Source organism: Oryzias latipes, chromosome 8, assembly GCF_053564925.1.
Source record: "Oryzias latipes strain Hd-rR chromosome 8, Olatipes_Hd-rR_3.1".
NCBI lineage: Eukaryota > Metazoa > Chordata > Actinopteri > Beloniformes > Adrianichthyidae > Oryzias > Oryzias latipes.
The window spans coordinates 24,844,730-24,858,466 of NC_136244.1; the positions used below are offsets into that span (position 1 = coordinate 24,844,730).

At 42.7% G+C, this 13,737-nt stretch overlaps 1 protein-coding gene across 5 annotated transcripts in view; it reads right to left on the bottom strand.

Moving 5' to 3' along the window:
* The window catches only part of mybpc2a (myosin binding protein Ca), a 64,695-nt gene extending 59,570 nt beyond the window's left edge, over positions 1-5,125 (bottom strand). For 2 of the 5 annotated variants that reach the window (XM_023957339.2, XM_078951865.1), the window contains exon 1: positions 4,949-5,125. In XM_023957339.2, the coding sequence (XP_023813107.1) occupies positions 4,949-4,970 (22 nt within the window). In that variant the 5' untranslated portion in view covers positions 4,971-5,125. The remainder of the gene's footprint in view (positions 1-4,948) is intronic. The other 3 variants (XM_078951862.1, XM_011477804.4, XM_078951864.1) reach the window with 3 other exon arrangements.
* Positions 5,126-13,737: the final 8,612 nt, after the last annotated feature.

Consider the following 13,737-nt stretch of genomic DNA (forward strand, 5'->3'; position numbering starts at 1 on the left):
AACCTTTTCTTTTTCAGAGAGCACGTTGAAAGACGGCTCACGGGATGTCTTTGCAAATTTGGTTGACCTACTTTTTGCCTTTGACTAGAGTGCTTTAGTTGGAAGGAAAAAAATTCCTTTTGTAAATATTTTAAAGATTCTTTTTGTCACAAAAAAGTCTCAGGTCTTTTGAAAAGAGCTAAAAAAAATAAAAAAAAAGGACTTAGAAGAACCAGAAATTCGCATCCTACGTGCATGTTGGGACTAGAATAGATATGTGGTGTTCAGTTTGACAATACTTTAAGGCTAAAAGGATAACTGAGCTCAACAAATATTTGCGTTTCTGTCAAATTGTTTAAAAAAAATGTCATTCATCTCGTCTGAATGGGATGCAGAAAGCTTGTTGGAGGTAAGGGGCAGGAGAGGAGACAGCTGTAAATTATGAAGTCTTATAGTCATGATGATAAGAATTATGACTTGTTTGCGATTCCCCCTCTGCCCCGCCAATTTCTGCCATGCGTGAGGTGAAAATTTATGTGTGAATGAGGGAAGGAGAAGGAAATATGTTCTAATGCAGTTAAAAAAAGGAATAAGAGGACGTGTGAACTCAAGAATGGATCCAACAGCTCAGCTGTAAACTTTTCTGCCGGGTTCATTTGTTGTTTGCAGGAACGTTGCTGCACGCTTTCATGCTTGAAGGGGTTGAGAATCTGCTTGTACTGAAGAGGACAGTTTAAATTTTGCATTAAGCTATCATCCTCAAAGGCATCAGCTGTGAGCGTACATCAGCCTCACAACACTCTGCTCAAGATGCCTTTACAAAGTCAACTTTAAAGACGTGTTTGTTAACTTTTTCCTTCTCTCTTTGCAGGACCTCTCAGCGCAGTGTGCATCTGTCTGTAATCCATCACTCAGTGGGTGCATACCTGCGGGAACTCGATGATGGCTGCGGTATGAGGTAGTGTTACGCTGGACCGCTTGTTTTTTCAGGCCTCCCTCTGCCCTGCCGCTCATAAGAGAGGTTTACTCTTTCGTTAAACAACTGCTACACTGCAAAAACAAGATGATGGACTTGAAGACATCCAGAATTCTCAGGCGGCTGCCTGTTTGACTGCTAAATTTACCCTTCACACACATGTAATGAGTCTGCAAAGTCATTTGCATGAAACTTTGGTCATCTAAAGAAGGTTTGAACCCCTCCTGAACCTTTTAAACCCTTTACGAAGATGTTTTTTTGAATAACTTGAAATCCAAGTTTAAATGCATTTTAGCCAACTTCAATATGAGGAATTTGCTGCAAAAATTTCATTTCAGATCAGAATCCTAATGTTATCTCATTTGACGATCCAAACCTGCTGTACATAGTATAAACGCAAACATTACGATTATTCCTAGAATGTTCTAGATTAACTTTAGGGGCATGCAGAAGCTGGAGCACTTAACCCGGGGGTGTCCTAACTCTTTGCAAAGAGAGCCAGATTTAGTGAGGTGAAAATGTTTGAGGACTAACCATTAAGCCTGACCTTTTTTGAATCTTTCATAACATTAAATGCAAATGAACTCACGAGAAAGCCAGCCAGAATCAAAAAATCGTACTCACAGTTTTTAGAAAATGCTGGGGGCTGCAGATTATTGATTTTTTTTTTTTTTTTGACAGGAGCCTGCAGACTTTTATGCGGGCCACATTTGGCCAGACTTTGGACATGCCTGACTTAACCAAATCAGAAAATAGGTGTGATTCCTTAATTTGCCTCCTCTGAATATTTCTACAATTTTCTCGATTAACAGAGTAAAAAAGTATCGCTCAAAGATGAGATGATGCCGACTTAGCAATTAAAAATCATCTTAGCTGAACAAAAGAGCACACCTGAGTTTCGTGACCATGTTCAATTGAATTTTTCATGGCAGAACCAAAAGGTTTTTTTTTGTCTTCTTACAAATAAAATCATCTAATTTTCCAACCCCAGTAAGGTCTTTTAGTCAACCTACCCTGATTCATCTGTTGTGCTCTGCTTTTTCACAGCCCCTATCATCACACTCCTACCTTTATGCTTCATCGGCCTTCAGCAGCCTTGTTCACAAATACTTATTTCTGATAATTTTCACGTACTTGATGCATTTTGTTCTTTCCTTTTTAGACAAGCCCTCCGAAGCAACCGTGATTAAATGAATGAATGAATGAATGAATGAATGAATGAATGAATGAATGAATGAATGAATGAATGAAGCTTTATCTGTCATATGCAGTATCAACACAGGTAAATGAAATGCTTATGATGGGAAGAGCAGATTTAGTGGCCAGAAAAGGTCGGGAGGAACCCGCCTTGTGAAGAAAAGAACAAAAAAAGAAAAAGACATTATGATAATATAAAATATAATATAGTGGAGTACAAGTTTAAAGGGGCATGTAAAGTCAAGTACAAACACCTGAAGCTAAGTACAAAAGCAGAAGCTGTCCCTGAGTCTTTTTGTACGTGCTGGCAGGCTCCTGTGTGGTCTGCCAGAGGGGGTGTTTCACAAACACCACTTTGTTCAGTTAATCCGTCATCAAACGTGTGCTCCGTTTTGTTAGAGGGGTCACAGGTCAACTCCCGCTGTGTGCAGTCGTTGCAGGTACATTCAGGTGTTGTATTCCAAAGAGGAAAAATTCTGCATGTCAAGTTGATGCAGAGGTGAAAAATCTCTCATGTTTTTCTGCCTGAGGCCTCCTTGTTAGTTAAATTCTGGGCCGCAGTCAAAGGCTTTCTGTGTGAAGCTGCTGCAGGAAGGGAGGGCTGTTTCACTGCTGACCTCTGGCAGTGTGACTAGTAATTAAAAATTAGCTTGTTATTTCTGCTGCTGCAGCAAACCCCAGCCCTGCAACTGTCAGCATTACTGGTTGTTCTGAGACAGAGACACCGTCTCTGCTGATGAAATGAGCCAAAGTTTCTCGTTTTTTTTATAGACCGTTGATGCTCTTTCCCTTTCCTGGGTCCACGTCTGTCACCCCCCCCGTGCTGGAAAACTATTCCTGTTACTGTTTATTGGGATGCGTGCTTCCTGCAGATCACAGCGGGGGATCGCTGCGGAGACGTCGCCCGGGGGAGTCACACGAGCCGTGACCAGCTGATCGACAGGGGCAGAGGGCAAAGCTGAGAAAGTGCGATGAAGTTTAAGACAGAGACAGCGACTGAGGAATGTGTGGAGGCACAAGAGCAAGAAGAGCCACAGAGACAAGTTAGTGATGTGTTGGGAATATAATATGCGTGATGTCAAGACACTGGATTGGCGACACATTGGTAAGATCTAATGAAATGCTGGGGTGGAATTACTGCGTGATGGGAGAATAAAAAGGGAGAGGCTCTGAGCTCCTCTGGGTGGGTTAGATATCAAATCAAATGCATTTAATCACACCCACCAAATATAGACTATTTGTCTTCAGAAAAATTGCCTTTTTTTTGGCTTTATCTGCCCGACTTTGACACATATGCAAAAGCGATCTCAGAATTCCTATCAGCCCAAACTAAAAAAAGAGAAAAAAAAGAATTGAAAATATAAATAAACGTGGGTGTTCTGGCTTTCTCACACAGTGGCAGTAATATAGTTTCATGCAGATGGGCGAGGAAGGATGGAGAACAGCGCAGAGGCAGTCAGGGTCAGACAGATTAGGTGTCTGAGGTGCAGAGATACGACGCAAGGTAGTTACACCTGACTTGGCAGAGGTCTCTCGAACAAATCATCCCGCTCATCTCTCCGCTTTTATCTGTCACCTCCTCCTCTCCTGCCGCCCTCCGTCGCTGCTTTGCTCATGCATGCTTTCATTTCAAGCCACCAGTTGATTTATTAGACTGTGAGGCTGCTGTTGACAAAGGCACAGCACATATTTCAGAGCCTGTGACTGATAGAAACATTACATACTGTACGGTTTAATGTCACGTATCCTTAATGTTTCACTGCTGAGGTTATTGAATGTTCAGCCGCATATACTGCATGATTATGCATCATTACTGGGATCACATGTGCATTTTATGACCTGATGAAAGGACTTCTCACCAGAACCACAGAAAACTCCACCTCAATTGATTTTAAAGAATATCTTTTTTTCTTTGAATAAATTGTAACTCCATTCATGTTTTCCAGATTTCTTACTTCAAATTAAACTTTGTTTATATAGTACTCTTTATACAAAAGTAACAAAAAGTAATTTACAGGCTTAAAACAAAGAAATATTAAATTGTAAAATACACAAAATCAATCCACTTGACATAATGAAACATAAAATAGCACATATCTAGAAATAAACATTTTTGCCGATCTCATTTCCAAGTTTATTTTGAGTAATTTACATTTTTGCAGTTACATGTAGGTATTTTTAATAATGAAAGTTTCTAAAATCAAATTCAAAATGTATATGTGGCTCTCAAAAAGTATAAGCATCTCTAAGTTTGTTTGTTTTTACACAGATTTGAATTTTTTATCAGTGATTAATTTTTATCTTTATCAATTTTTATCTTTTTTTCATAATTGAAATCTTCATACAGACCATAAAAATGTGGTTATTCAAATCAAATTGATTTGATTTCTAGCTAAAGATTTTGAGAATATTCATAGGTTGTTATTTAGAGCTCCAGGGTATGGCCTCTTTTTTTTAATATCTGGTTTTTGTTGCTTGTTTGCACATTTATTATGAGTGCATTGTTTCCATAAATGTAAAAATGAAACTGAAACCCTGAAATAGTTTTGTGTTTCTTTCTGTGATGCTGTGAGAAGTGTGGCAGACTGTAACTGCAAATTTCCTCAGGGTTGCTTATGGACTAAAGGAGATAAACAGCTGTTAAAGCCAAGCTGTCATGTATTGTGCAGCATTAACAACATCCTTTCTCCCGAGTCACACAGTTTTATCAAGAATTCCTAATGAATTCCTCTTTTTTCCCACTGAAGCATTCCCGCTTCCCTGTCCTATTCTTGCAGGATGGAGCCGCCCGCTTACCTGGATTCTGGGGCTCCGGCATGTTTGCGTCTCTATAGAGATTCCTATCAAAGCGTCTTCCTCCCTGCTTCTTAAAAGGATCTGCCTGCCTGGCTCTTCATCCCTTTTTATGACCTAAACCCCCCACCCCCCGCCGTCGCCACTGCCGCCTTCTACCATTGCCATCCTTCCACAAGTAGAACAAAAAAGGAGGAGAGCGACAGAATGGCTGTCACTTGAAACCTTGGCAGAAGTCGTAAGGATTGAAGAGGAGGAGGAGGAAGACACCATGAGGGGTAAAAGTGGTTCAGAGCCATAAAGAAAAGTTCAGCCCCCCGGAAAACCTGCCAGCTGATTAACTGCACAGATTTGTTTCATGTTCTTACGAGGGAGGAGGCATCTGTTGGAATGATGCACTTAGAGTGTGTTCAGCACAAATCTGTAATTTGGTGAGGAGAAAGGTGGTTTTATGTCTCCAGGCCATAAAAACTAGGATCAGTTTGGCGTCTGCATCTCTGCTGGGAAGATCTTGTTCCTTTGAAAGCTGCCTCAAGACACTGGAAGAAATGCAACAACTTGCAGACCCTCAGATAAATTTGGGGGTTTTATGTTGCATTCCTTGTTGGTCAGTTGCAGAGATCATGGTTTCCTCCTGAAGGCCTCACAGGCAGGCCTCACACTCAAATGAGCTAAGGTAGAAGGAGAAAAAAGGAGTCAGAGTAACAATTCTGTTAGTTCTTCTCCTTATGCTGCATCTGTCAGGAGGCTCCAAAAACATGAACGGTTAAGTGTTGGTGAGCGTGACTGTTTGTACTGGGCCTTGATGAGCTAAAGCCTGTAAGATTGTGTTTTCTCCTCTGGATGGCAACTGTTTTACGTTACATTTCAAGTTTTTTAAAATAATTTGTCCTCTTTGAAGAAGACAGGTTCTGTTTGAGCTGTAAAAATTCTGGATGGGACATCTACAGAGAAAATGCAAACATAATACAAATAATTCTGAAAACCTATCAGGCCCCAGTAAAGCTCCAGCTCAAATTTCTTATACAACTTTGCCGTTTAGGTGAAAATTATTCTTTGACTTTTGATGAAAGATGGGAATTAGAATTATATTGTCAGACTTTTCTAGATCAAATTTGAATCAACTTTGGGAATTTGATTGACCTTAACTTAGAAATATTTTGCCCAAATCCAAATGATAACAGACGACTTACAAATAATCCACAAAGAGCTAGTGTACCCATAACACTGCAGAATTAAGAGAAACTCAATTTAGCTCCCTAGGAAATTGAAGGCATGTACCTTTTGTTCAATATAATGTGATATAATATAATTTAATATAATAAATGAGTTAATTTTATTTCTAATATCTCCCACTTGGACCCAAGTCATGAAGAAAGTGCATCAAGTGTCAACCCTCAGGTTTTTGACATTTCAGTATGTGCAAAATGTATTCTTCATAGTTATTCACTTAAAATAAACATTTTGCTTTGAATGAACCACTAAATAATTTCAAAATGTGAAATGTTTATTGTAAAAATTGTAAAGCTAAAAACCAGATTAGTATTCCACAAAAAATGACAAGAAGTCATTTTTTCGACCTCAGAAATGTCTTTATTGTGCTACCGCTGATTTTAGGAATGTGATATCAATTGGACATGGAGAGTTTAAAAATCTGTGTAAAATTATGCATATTAATCCTCTTTTCACTTTGCATTTCTTCATCTGCGTGCCCTCCTCTGTTTTCCACGCTGGTTGCATCTCCGTTGGAACGGCTGTAACCTTGGCAGTATCAATAAACATTCTTGGAAGCTTTGTATTTAGGTGGAGAACTTCAGTCAAAAACAGAGGCAGAGATTGCTATTTGAGGCAAGTGCAACATGAGATTTGGAAATCCAAGGACTGCTAAATACCCGGTAGGAAGATTAAGGAGAGCTGTTTGAACAGGACATAAAAGCTCCTCCAGGCTGTTGCACTTACTGTATATTATAACTTACATTTTAGACCGAATTGTCTTCCATAAATCTTTCTGATGCATGCACAGCTCATCAGCTGTGATTCATATTCTGAGGGAAGTCTCTGAATCGATACACATTATTAACATATTATGGATCTGAAGTGGATATAAGAGACTAACTTTAGGTGTCCTACATGATCCAGTGGTCTGCCGCAGAGGGTGACATCAACGTTATTTAACACCTTCATTAGTTAAGCCTCACTGAAGTGAACATTAAGCCAAGTAAAGCAGGTCTGCTCCTCCTCCTTCCCCACTGAGGGCGTCCTGCGACTGCTGCACACTGTTTCAGAAATTAAAACCTTCAACAGAAATCAAAATTTTAAGATCTGGATTTGAATTCTCTGGTTACATTTAAATTAAGAAGGTGGGTGAACAGGGGGGGTTTGTGCCTGTTAAGGGCCTGTGTGGGTCAGCAGCAAGCAAACCGGAAAATGTCTGTTTTCTGTGTCCTCGATTGTCCCATTACAACACATTTGTGAGCTGGAATTAGTGGGTGAAAATTTTTATTTCACAAATATCACAAAGAATAATACTGGCCTCTTTTCTTCTGGAAATAATACTTAAAAGAATCATCAGAGATCATTGAAAACATGCAAACACAACAGTCTTGATGCATTGCTCTGCACTGACAGCAAGAAACAAAATATGTTTAAAGACACTACAAATCCAGAAATGGCAACACTTTCTCTAACGTTAACTACCCTCCATCCTCTAGATATTCATGCATCCATTCTTTATACCTACTAATGCCTGATTGTGGTTGATGGAGCTGATCCATGTACTGTGGGACACCGTGGACAGTTCTCCAGTCCGTCGCAGGACCACACAGTCACAGAGAACCACACAAAGTCATATTCACACCTGAGGGGCTGTTCAGTCACCAGTCAACCTGGGAAATCTATGGGAGGAAGCCAAAGTGACAGGAGAAAACCCATGTATGCACCACGAGAACATGCAAACTCCACCCAACTGGGATTTGAACCAGGGACTTTTTGCTGATATTGACTATTGTTTAACTCTTATTCTAGACTATTTTTATGTTTTATACATCTAAAATAAACTAAATCTCCTTCTGTTGGTTTGATTTCTGTTGAAAAAATGTCTTACAGGAAGTGCTGTAAGCGGTTGCAAAGTTTTTAAGTATAAAACAAACACTTTGACATAAACAGCTTCTGCATTTCAACCACCAAAAGTTTTTTTTGATATGAGCAAATGTTCTGGACACAAAAAAACATTTAAAATGTTTGAAGAAACCATATTTACATTTAACAGAAAACACAACAGACTCACAAGCCTAATTAAGTTTCTTCTGTGATGATACAGTAATGTAAACATCTTTTAAATTAGTCATTTTAAAATTGACCTTAAACCCTCTTGGGGCCCCCGGTCGCTCTGGGTGTCATCCGCTTCGGCTGCGGGGTCTGGGGGGGGGTGGGGTGGGGGTCTTGTCGGCCCTGTCCTGTGAGGGGGGGCATTCTGGGGGAGGGGGGGGGCACTATTGGTACGGGGCAGGGGGGGTTGACGGGTCGGGGTCTCCGCTGAGGCCATCGGCGGTTTCCCCGGCCGGTTGGCTGCCTCAGTCCCGTCGAGGCCTGACCAGAGCTCTTCTAGGGCTGGTGTTTGGGGGTGGGGGCCTGGGCTTGCTCCGGGGGGGGCCGGCGCTTTCTGGCTCCTCTCTCTCTCTGTGTGGGGGTGGTGGTGCTGGGCCTGGGGTGTCTGCGCCTCCGGGGGTGGGGCCCCGGGGCTGGGTGGGCCTGGCCCCCTTGCTGGGGGGGGCGGGGGACAGCTGTTTGACCACCGGGGGACAGTCTATCATCTGTCCCCAACTTACCCCCTTCCTCATATAACCTCATAATAGGGTGAGGGGGTGGGGGGCTTAGCCTGCGATGAGCCTTGGGGGGGGGGGGGTTTACTAGGCAGTGGCCCCCCTCCTGTGGTTGCCGTATGGAGTGGGCCCCCCCTCTTTCGGTTTTATTTGCACCTTAGACATGTAGGGCCCTTGGTAGGGGGGGTGCTTGGACATCACTGCCAGCAAGCAGCGGATGTCCTCCTAGCACCCTACCCGCCAATTTTAACCCCACCTTAGACATTTGGTGCCCCTTGGTGGGGAGGGTGAGGGGACGTCACTGTGAGTAATCAGGAGATGTCCCCTTAGTGCCCTACCCGCCAATTTTAACCGCACCCCCCTTAGTACACACACCCCTCCCCCCTCAATATATACATCCCAACATAAACACACACACATGCACACACACACCCTTTCAAACACACATACACGCACACACATTTTGCAAGGAAGGTGGGACCTGGGTCCGTCTGTCCCCTGCCTCTTCCCTGGTGGGGGGTACGGGCCCCTTTGCAGCGGCGGCCGTGTCCCCGGGGTGCCGGCTTCCTGGGCCCGGCGGTGCTCTCTCCGCGCGGTGGGGGGGTTCACATTACATCTGAGCCGGGGGTGTCTGGTCCCTGGGGGGTGGGTTCTGGTCCTTGCTCCTGAGTGCTGGGCCCCGCCAAATTTCCAACTGTGGCCGAGCCTGGTCGGGCCATATTTATAACACCCCTTGTGGGCCCTCTTTTTTTCCCCGTGGTTCCCCCCTCCTGGGCGGGGGCGGCGGGCCCCCTGCCTCGCTCCTCCCTGGACCAACCGTGGGCCGGGCGGATGGCTGCCTGGAGTGCGGAGCGGGTCTCCCTTGGGGGGTCCTGGCTCGTACCTGGGGTTGGGGCGGGGGGATGCCCGGAACTCCTGGGTGGTGGTGGGGTGCTCGTTTGGGGCTGTGAGCGTCCTTCTCCGGTGGGGCCCTGCGTTGGGTTCTCCCGGCGCGGCGGGGGGGCTGCTCTCCTGGTTGGGCTGGGGCAGCGTTCTCTTTCCCTCCGTGCGTCCCTGGCCTCTGGCTCTGGGGGCCTTGCGGCGGCCCTGCTGGCCCTGGCCTGGGTGGCGGGCTTGGTCGCCCGGGCGACGGATGTTCCCTGCCGGTTCCCGTGTGGCGTTGGGGGGATTCCGGCTGCCGCTGCTGCTGCGGTGGGGGTCTTGGGGTGGGGATGGCTGGGCACTCTCCCTCCTTCTTTTCACGTTCCACCATCCATTTTAGAAGAACATAAACACTCACCTGAGCACAGGTGTTAGCTCACCTTTGCACTAACAGTTTGCATGACTGAATGACTGAAATATTTCACACTAGTTGGTTTTAAGGCATAAGTATGCGTGTGAACACTATCTGTTTTGTGTACATGTCGACAGGTGGACATTTTTGCAGCTAGCAGGTGTGTTTATAACATTTGAGTGTGTGTGTGGACAGGCTCCGCCCCTTTTTTTTTTTTCTACATTTGAACCTTACCATAATGATTAACAACCAGTAAACTTGTTGCTTTATGCTGCTTCATGGTCTTATCCCCCTTCCCCTCCTATTATCACCCCTACCCCCCTCTCTCTAACGTCCCTCTCTCTTCTTCCCCTCTTTCCTTTTCCGTCCGGTCCAACACCAAAGATTTTCAGACATGATTGAAATTAATAAAGTTTGGCCTCAATTACAAAAGGGGTTTATTCAGACATACCTTTGGTTTGTCTGAAGATGAATAACCCCTCTTGTTAAAGTAAAATATGTCCAACACAAGAGGCCCTCAGCTCTCATCTGTCTGCCCAGCTGTTGGACAGGACAAGTTAAAAAAATAAAAAATAAAAATAAATAAAATTGACCTTAAATTTGAGTGGAAATGTAGTGAATAAATAACCTTTAGTAAAAAACATTGGTCAACTACTTTTGGAAATCAAGATTTTAAAATGTGCCTTTAAAAAAGGAAGTGAAAATGCAAACATCATGCAACAAAAGTGATATTGTCTGAAGGAGTATGTGTACATTTTCGTGACAACCCAAAAATAACCCAAAGTTCTTCGTTAAATACCTGACTTTTTAACTCAATTACTCCTGGATTTGCTCGGCTGACTGCTTCCTTGTTATTTGTGATGGTCTACACGAGAGGATACGCAGAAAACATGCAAATGAATTTCTGTAATTAAAAAAAATAAAATTTTGGTCTTCGTATGATGATCTTTTATGCTGCAAAAACCCCACAGAAATTCTAAACCATGAAAACACATTTTATAAAGTTTGGAAAATGTTGCTGAAATTAAATTTTAACGTTCTGAAGTTAGATTTTATGTATCTGCATTTCTGTAAAGCTAATGTTGCTTTCGTGCTGCAGCTGACCGCTATTATGTCTCATTCTGTGCTGGGAAGGCGTTTGTCAGGCAGCCACCAGTGCACACTGCCTTGACCTTTGAGTAGTGTGTGTGCAAATGTGTGGCCATTGCTTGTACAGCTACTTCATCATGGATAAACCTCATTAGCTCCTGCTTGAAGGGGAATTACAGCAGAGGAGCTGACACTGATCACAGCAGCTCCAGCAGCCGAAGCAATGATTTTTAGCATTTCATGTTGCGAGAAAAGTGCACCATGATGTTTAAAGAAAACTCTGAGCTTTGTCAGCTTATTTTACTGTACAGAATGATGTAACTTCGAAGCTCCTCCCACTGTCTCTCTACTATTTTTAAGCCTCCTTTTACCCCTTAGCAGTTTGGGAGCAGCAGTGGTCGTTAACAGGTTTTCTTTGGTCAGGAGGAGCATGGGAAACCTGCTGATTTTGCATTATTTTCCTAAGTTTTATGAATATATTTGGACAGATTTAGCACATGTGACAAAAATAAAAACACCAAAGTTCAGATGCAGAATCAAAGTGATAAAATCCTTCAGTTTTAGTTCCCAGAAAGCCTCAAACGACTCAATTTTAAACAGGTTGAAAAGCCATGACAATGTTTTCATTCAGCGTAGAATGAGCGCTGAATGAAAACACGTAAAGTGTGTTTTTATTATTTCCAGGGAATAGTGAGCTGACACTGTTGCTCAGGGCTGTGACAGAGAGTAACGGGATGGCCCAGAAACAGCATAGGTCTGCACAGTTTCAGAGGCAGGACCCCAGGGAATCCCATGCCTCTGTCGCCATATGCTCCATACAAAGATCTGCACCTTTGCAGAAGCCCACGGAGACCCACTCTGTTTCCACCAACAACAACACAACAAGAATCTCTAGAATAATCATTACACAGATGAAGCTCATACAAATATCCTCAGTCTATCCTGGCAGAAATTGTAGCAGATAGCGCAATGAATAGTCGTCAACAAAAACGTTAAATCCTCTGTAGACTGAGCTTTAAGAGATGGTTGCTGAACTCCTTTTTCAGAAGTTTAAAACCAGAGTATTGACATTTCAAATAATGGATTTCGTTCCCGTCTATCCAGAGAGGGCTTTTGGTGTGTCAGCAGATCTCTTCAGCTCAGAATAAGCATACAGAAATCATTCATATCAATCATAGTTGGCAGAAAGCTGCACCTGATTTCCTTCCTCTCTGGTTTTAAGTTTTGGTCATCTCTGGCACCTTGTCAGTGCAGTCACAGAGTATCTGCCCTTTAGCTGACCCAAAGTGTTTAACAACATTTTGACAACTTTAGACCTTGTTAAATTAACAGCTTGCATCAGCATTCCGCGAATGCAGCGCAGGAAAGGAAGAACAGCGATCCATGACTGCTGGCTTGGAGGTGGCACATGCCATAGTCTGTTCTCATCAGGCCTCTTGAACTAAATAAAGAAGCACCAGTTTTTAAAAATGAATAAACAAAATAGCAAACAAAAATCTTAAAGCTGAAGCCAAATCTCAAAAAGGATATGTGAAAATACAGAAATAAGGTCAACATATTAAGGTGTCTCAAAGGACACCAGCTAGATTACCCAGATCAGGGGTGGGCAAACTTTTCAACTCATGGGCCTCAAAGGATTCTAAAATTTGAAAGGAAGAAAAAAGGGCCAGACCATGAGCAGATGCATGGGGTGTTTTGGTAATTCACTTTATAAGAGAAAGAAATAACATCGAATCTGGACTAAAGGAGACTGAATTATTATTATACATTTTAAAACTGTTTTTATTTCAAAACTGTTCCGAATTTAAGGGCCGGTTGCACCAATGGCTTGATGTACCTCCGGTCAAACGCAAGCTTAGAGAAATGCTGCGTTCATGTGGTGTTTCAATGATCGGAAAAGGAAAAACAACAAATCTTCCAACACCAAGTGGATGCTAAATGAGGCCTCTTTCTTTCATTGTGAAGCCCTTTGCTACCCTGAAGGAATTATAAAGTGCTATATGGATAAAGATGTATTCATTCATTTATTCATTCATGATCCTTTTAATCAAATAAACAACACTAAAATTTTTCTAAGAAAAATGTCCTTAGAAATAATACATTTCAGAAATATAACCAAGAAATAGTCTGTCTTCCCCTGTCTTTGCTTTGGAGGCCTGCAGCTCCTCACATGTCTCTCAGTTTGCGATAAACTTCACGATTAAAACTGGGCTGCTGCGCTGTGTCCTGCTAGTCTGTTTCTATTGCAATGATGATGAAAAAAGGGCCAAATTCTTTGGTCTTCTGCTGCAGCTTGGTAAATATCTGCATTAACTTTTCACCAGTACAGTAGTCCCTCGTTTATTGCAGGAGTTTCGTTGTAAAAATAAGTTGTGATCGATGAAATCGGCGAAGAAGGATGTTTTACAGCAGTAAAACACTTCACACTTTTCTCTCCTGTTTAAGTTCTCAAGGTTCAAACCTTCATAGTAAAATAGGTCTAGGATTATAACATGAAAACAAAGGTCTGATCACGATCAAAGATTTACTGAAAAACTGTGCGTTTCTGTACAGGAGATTGCACGGCACGGATTATTAAAAAGATCTTCAGCCAACCAGGACACGGAACA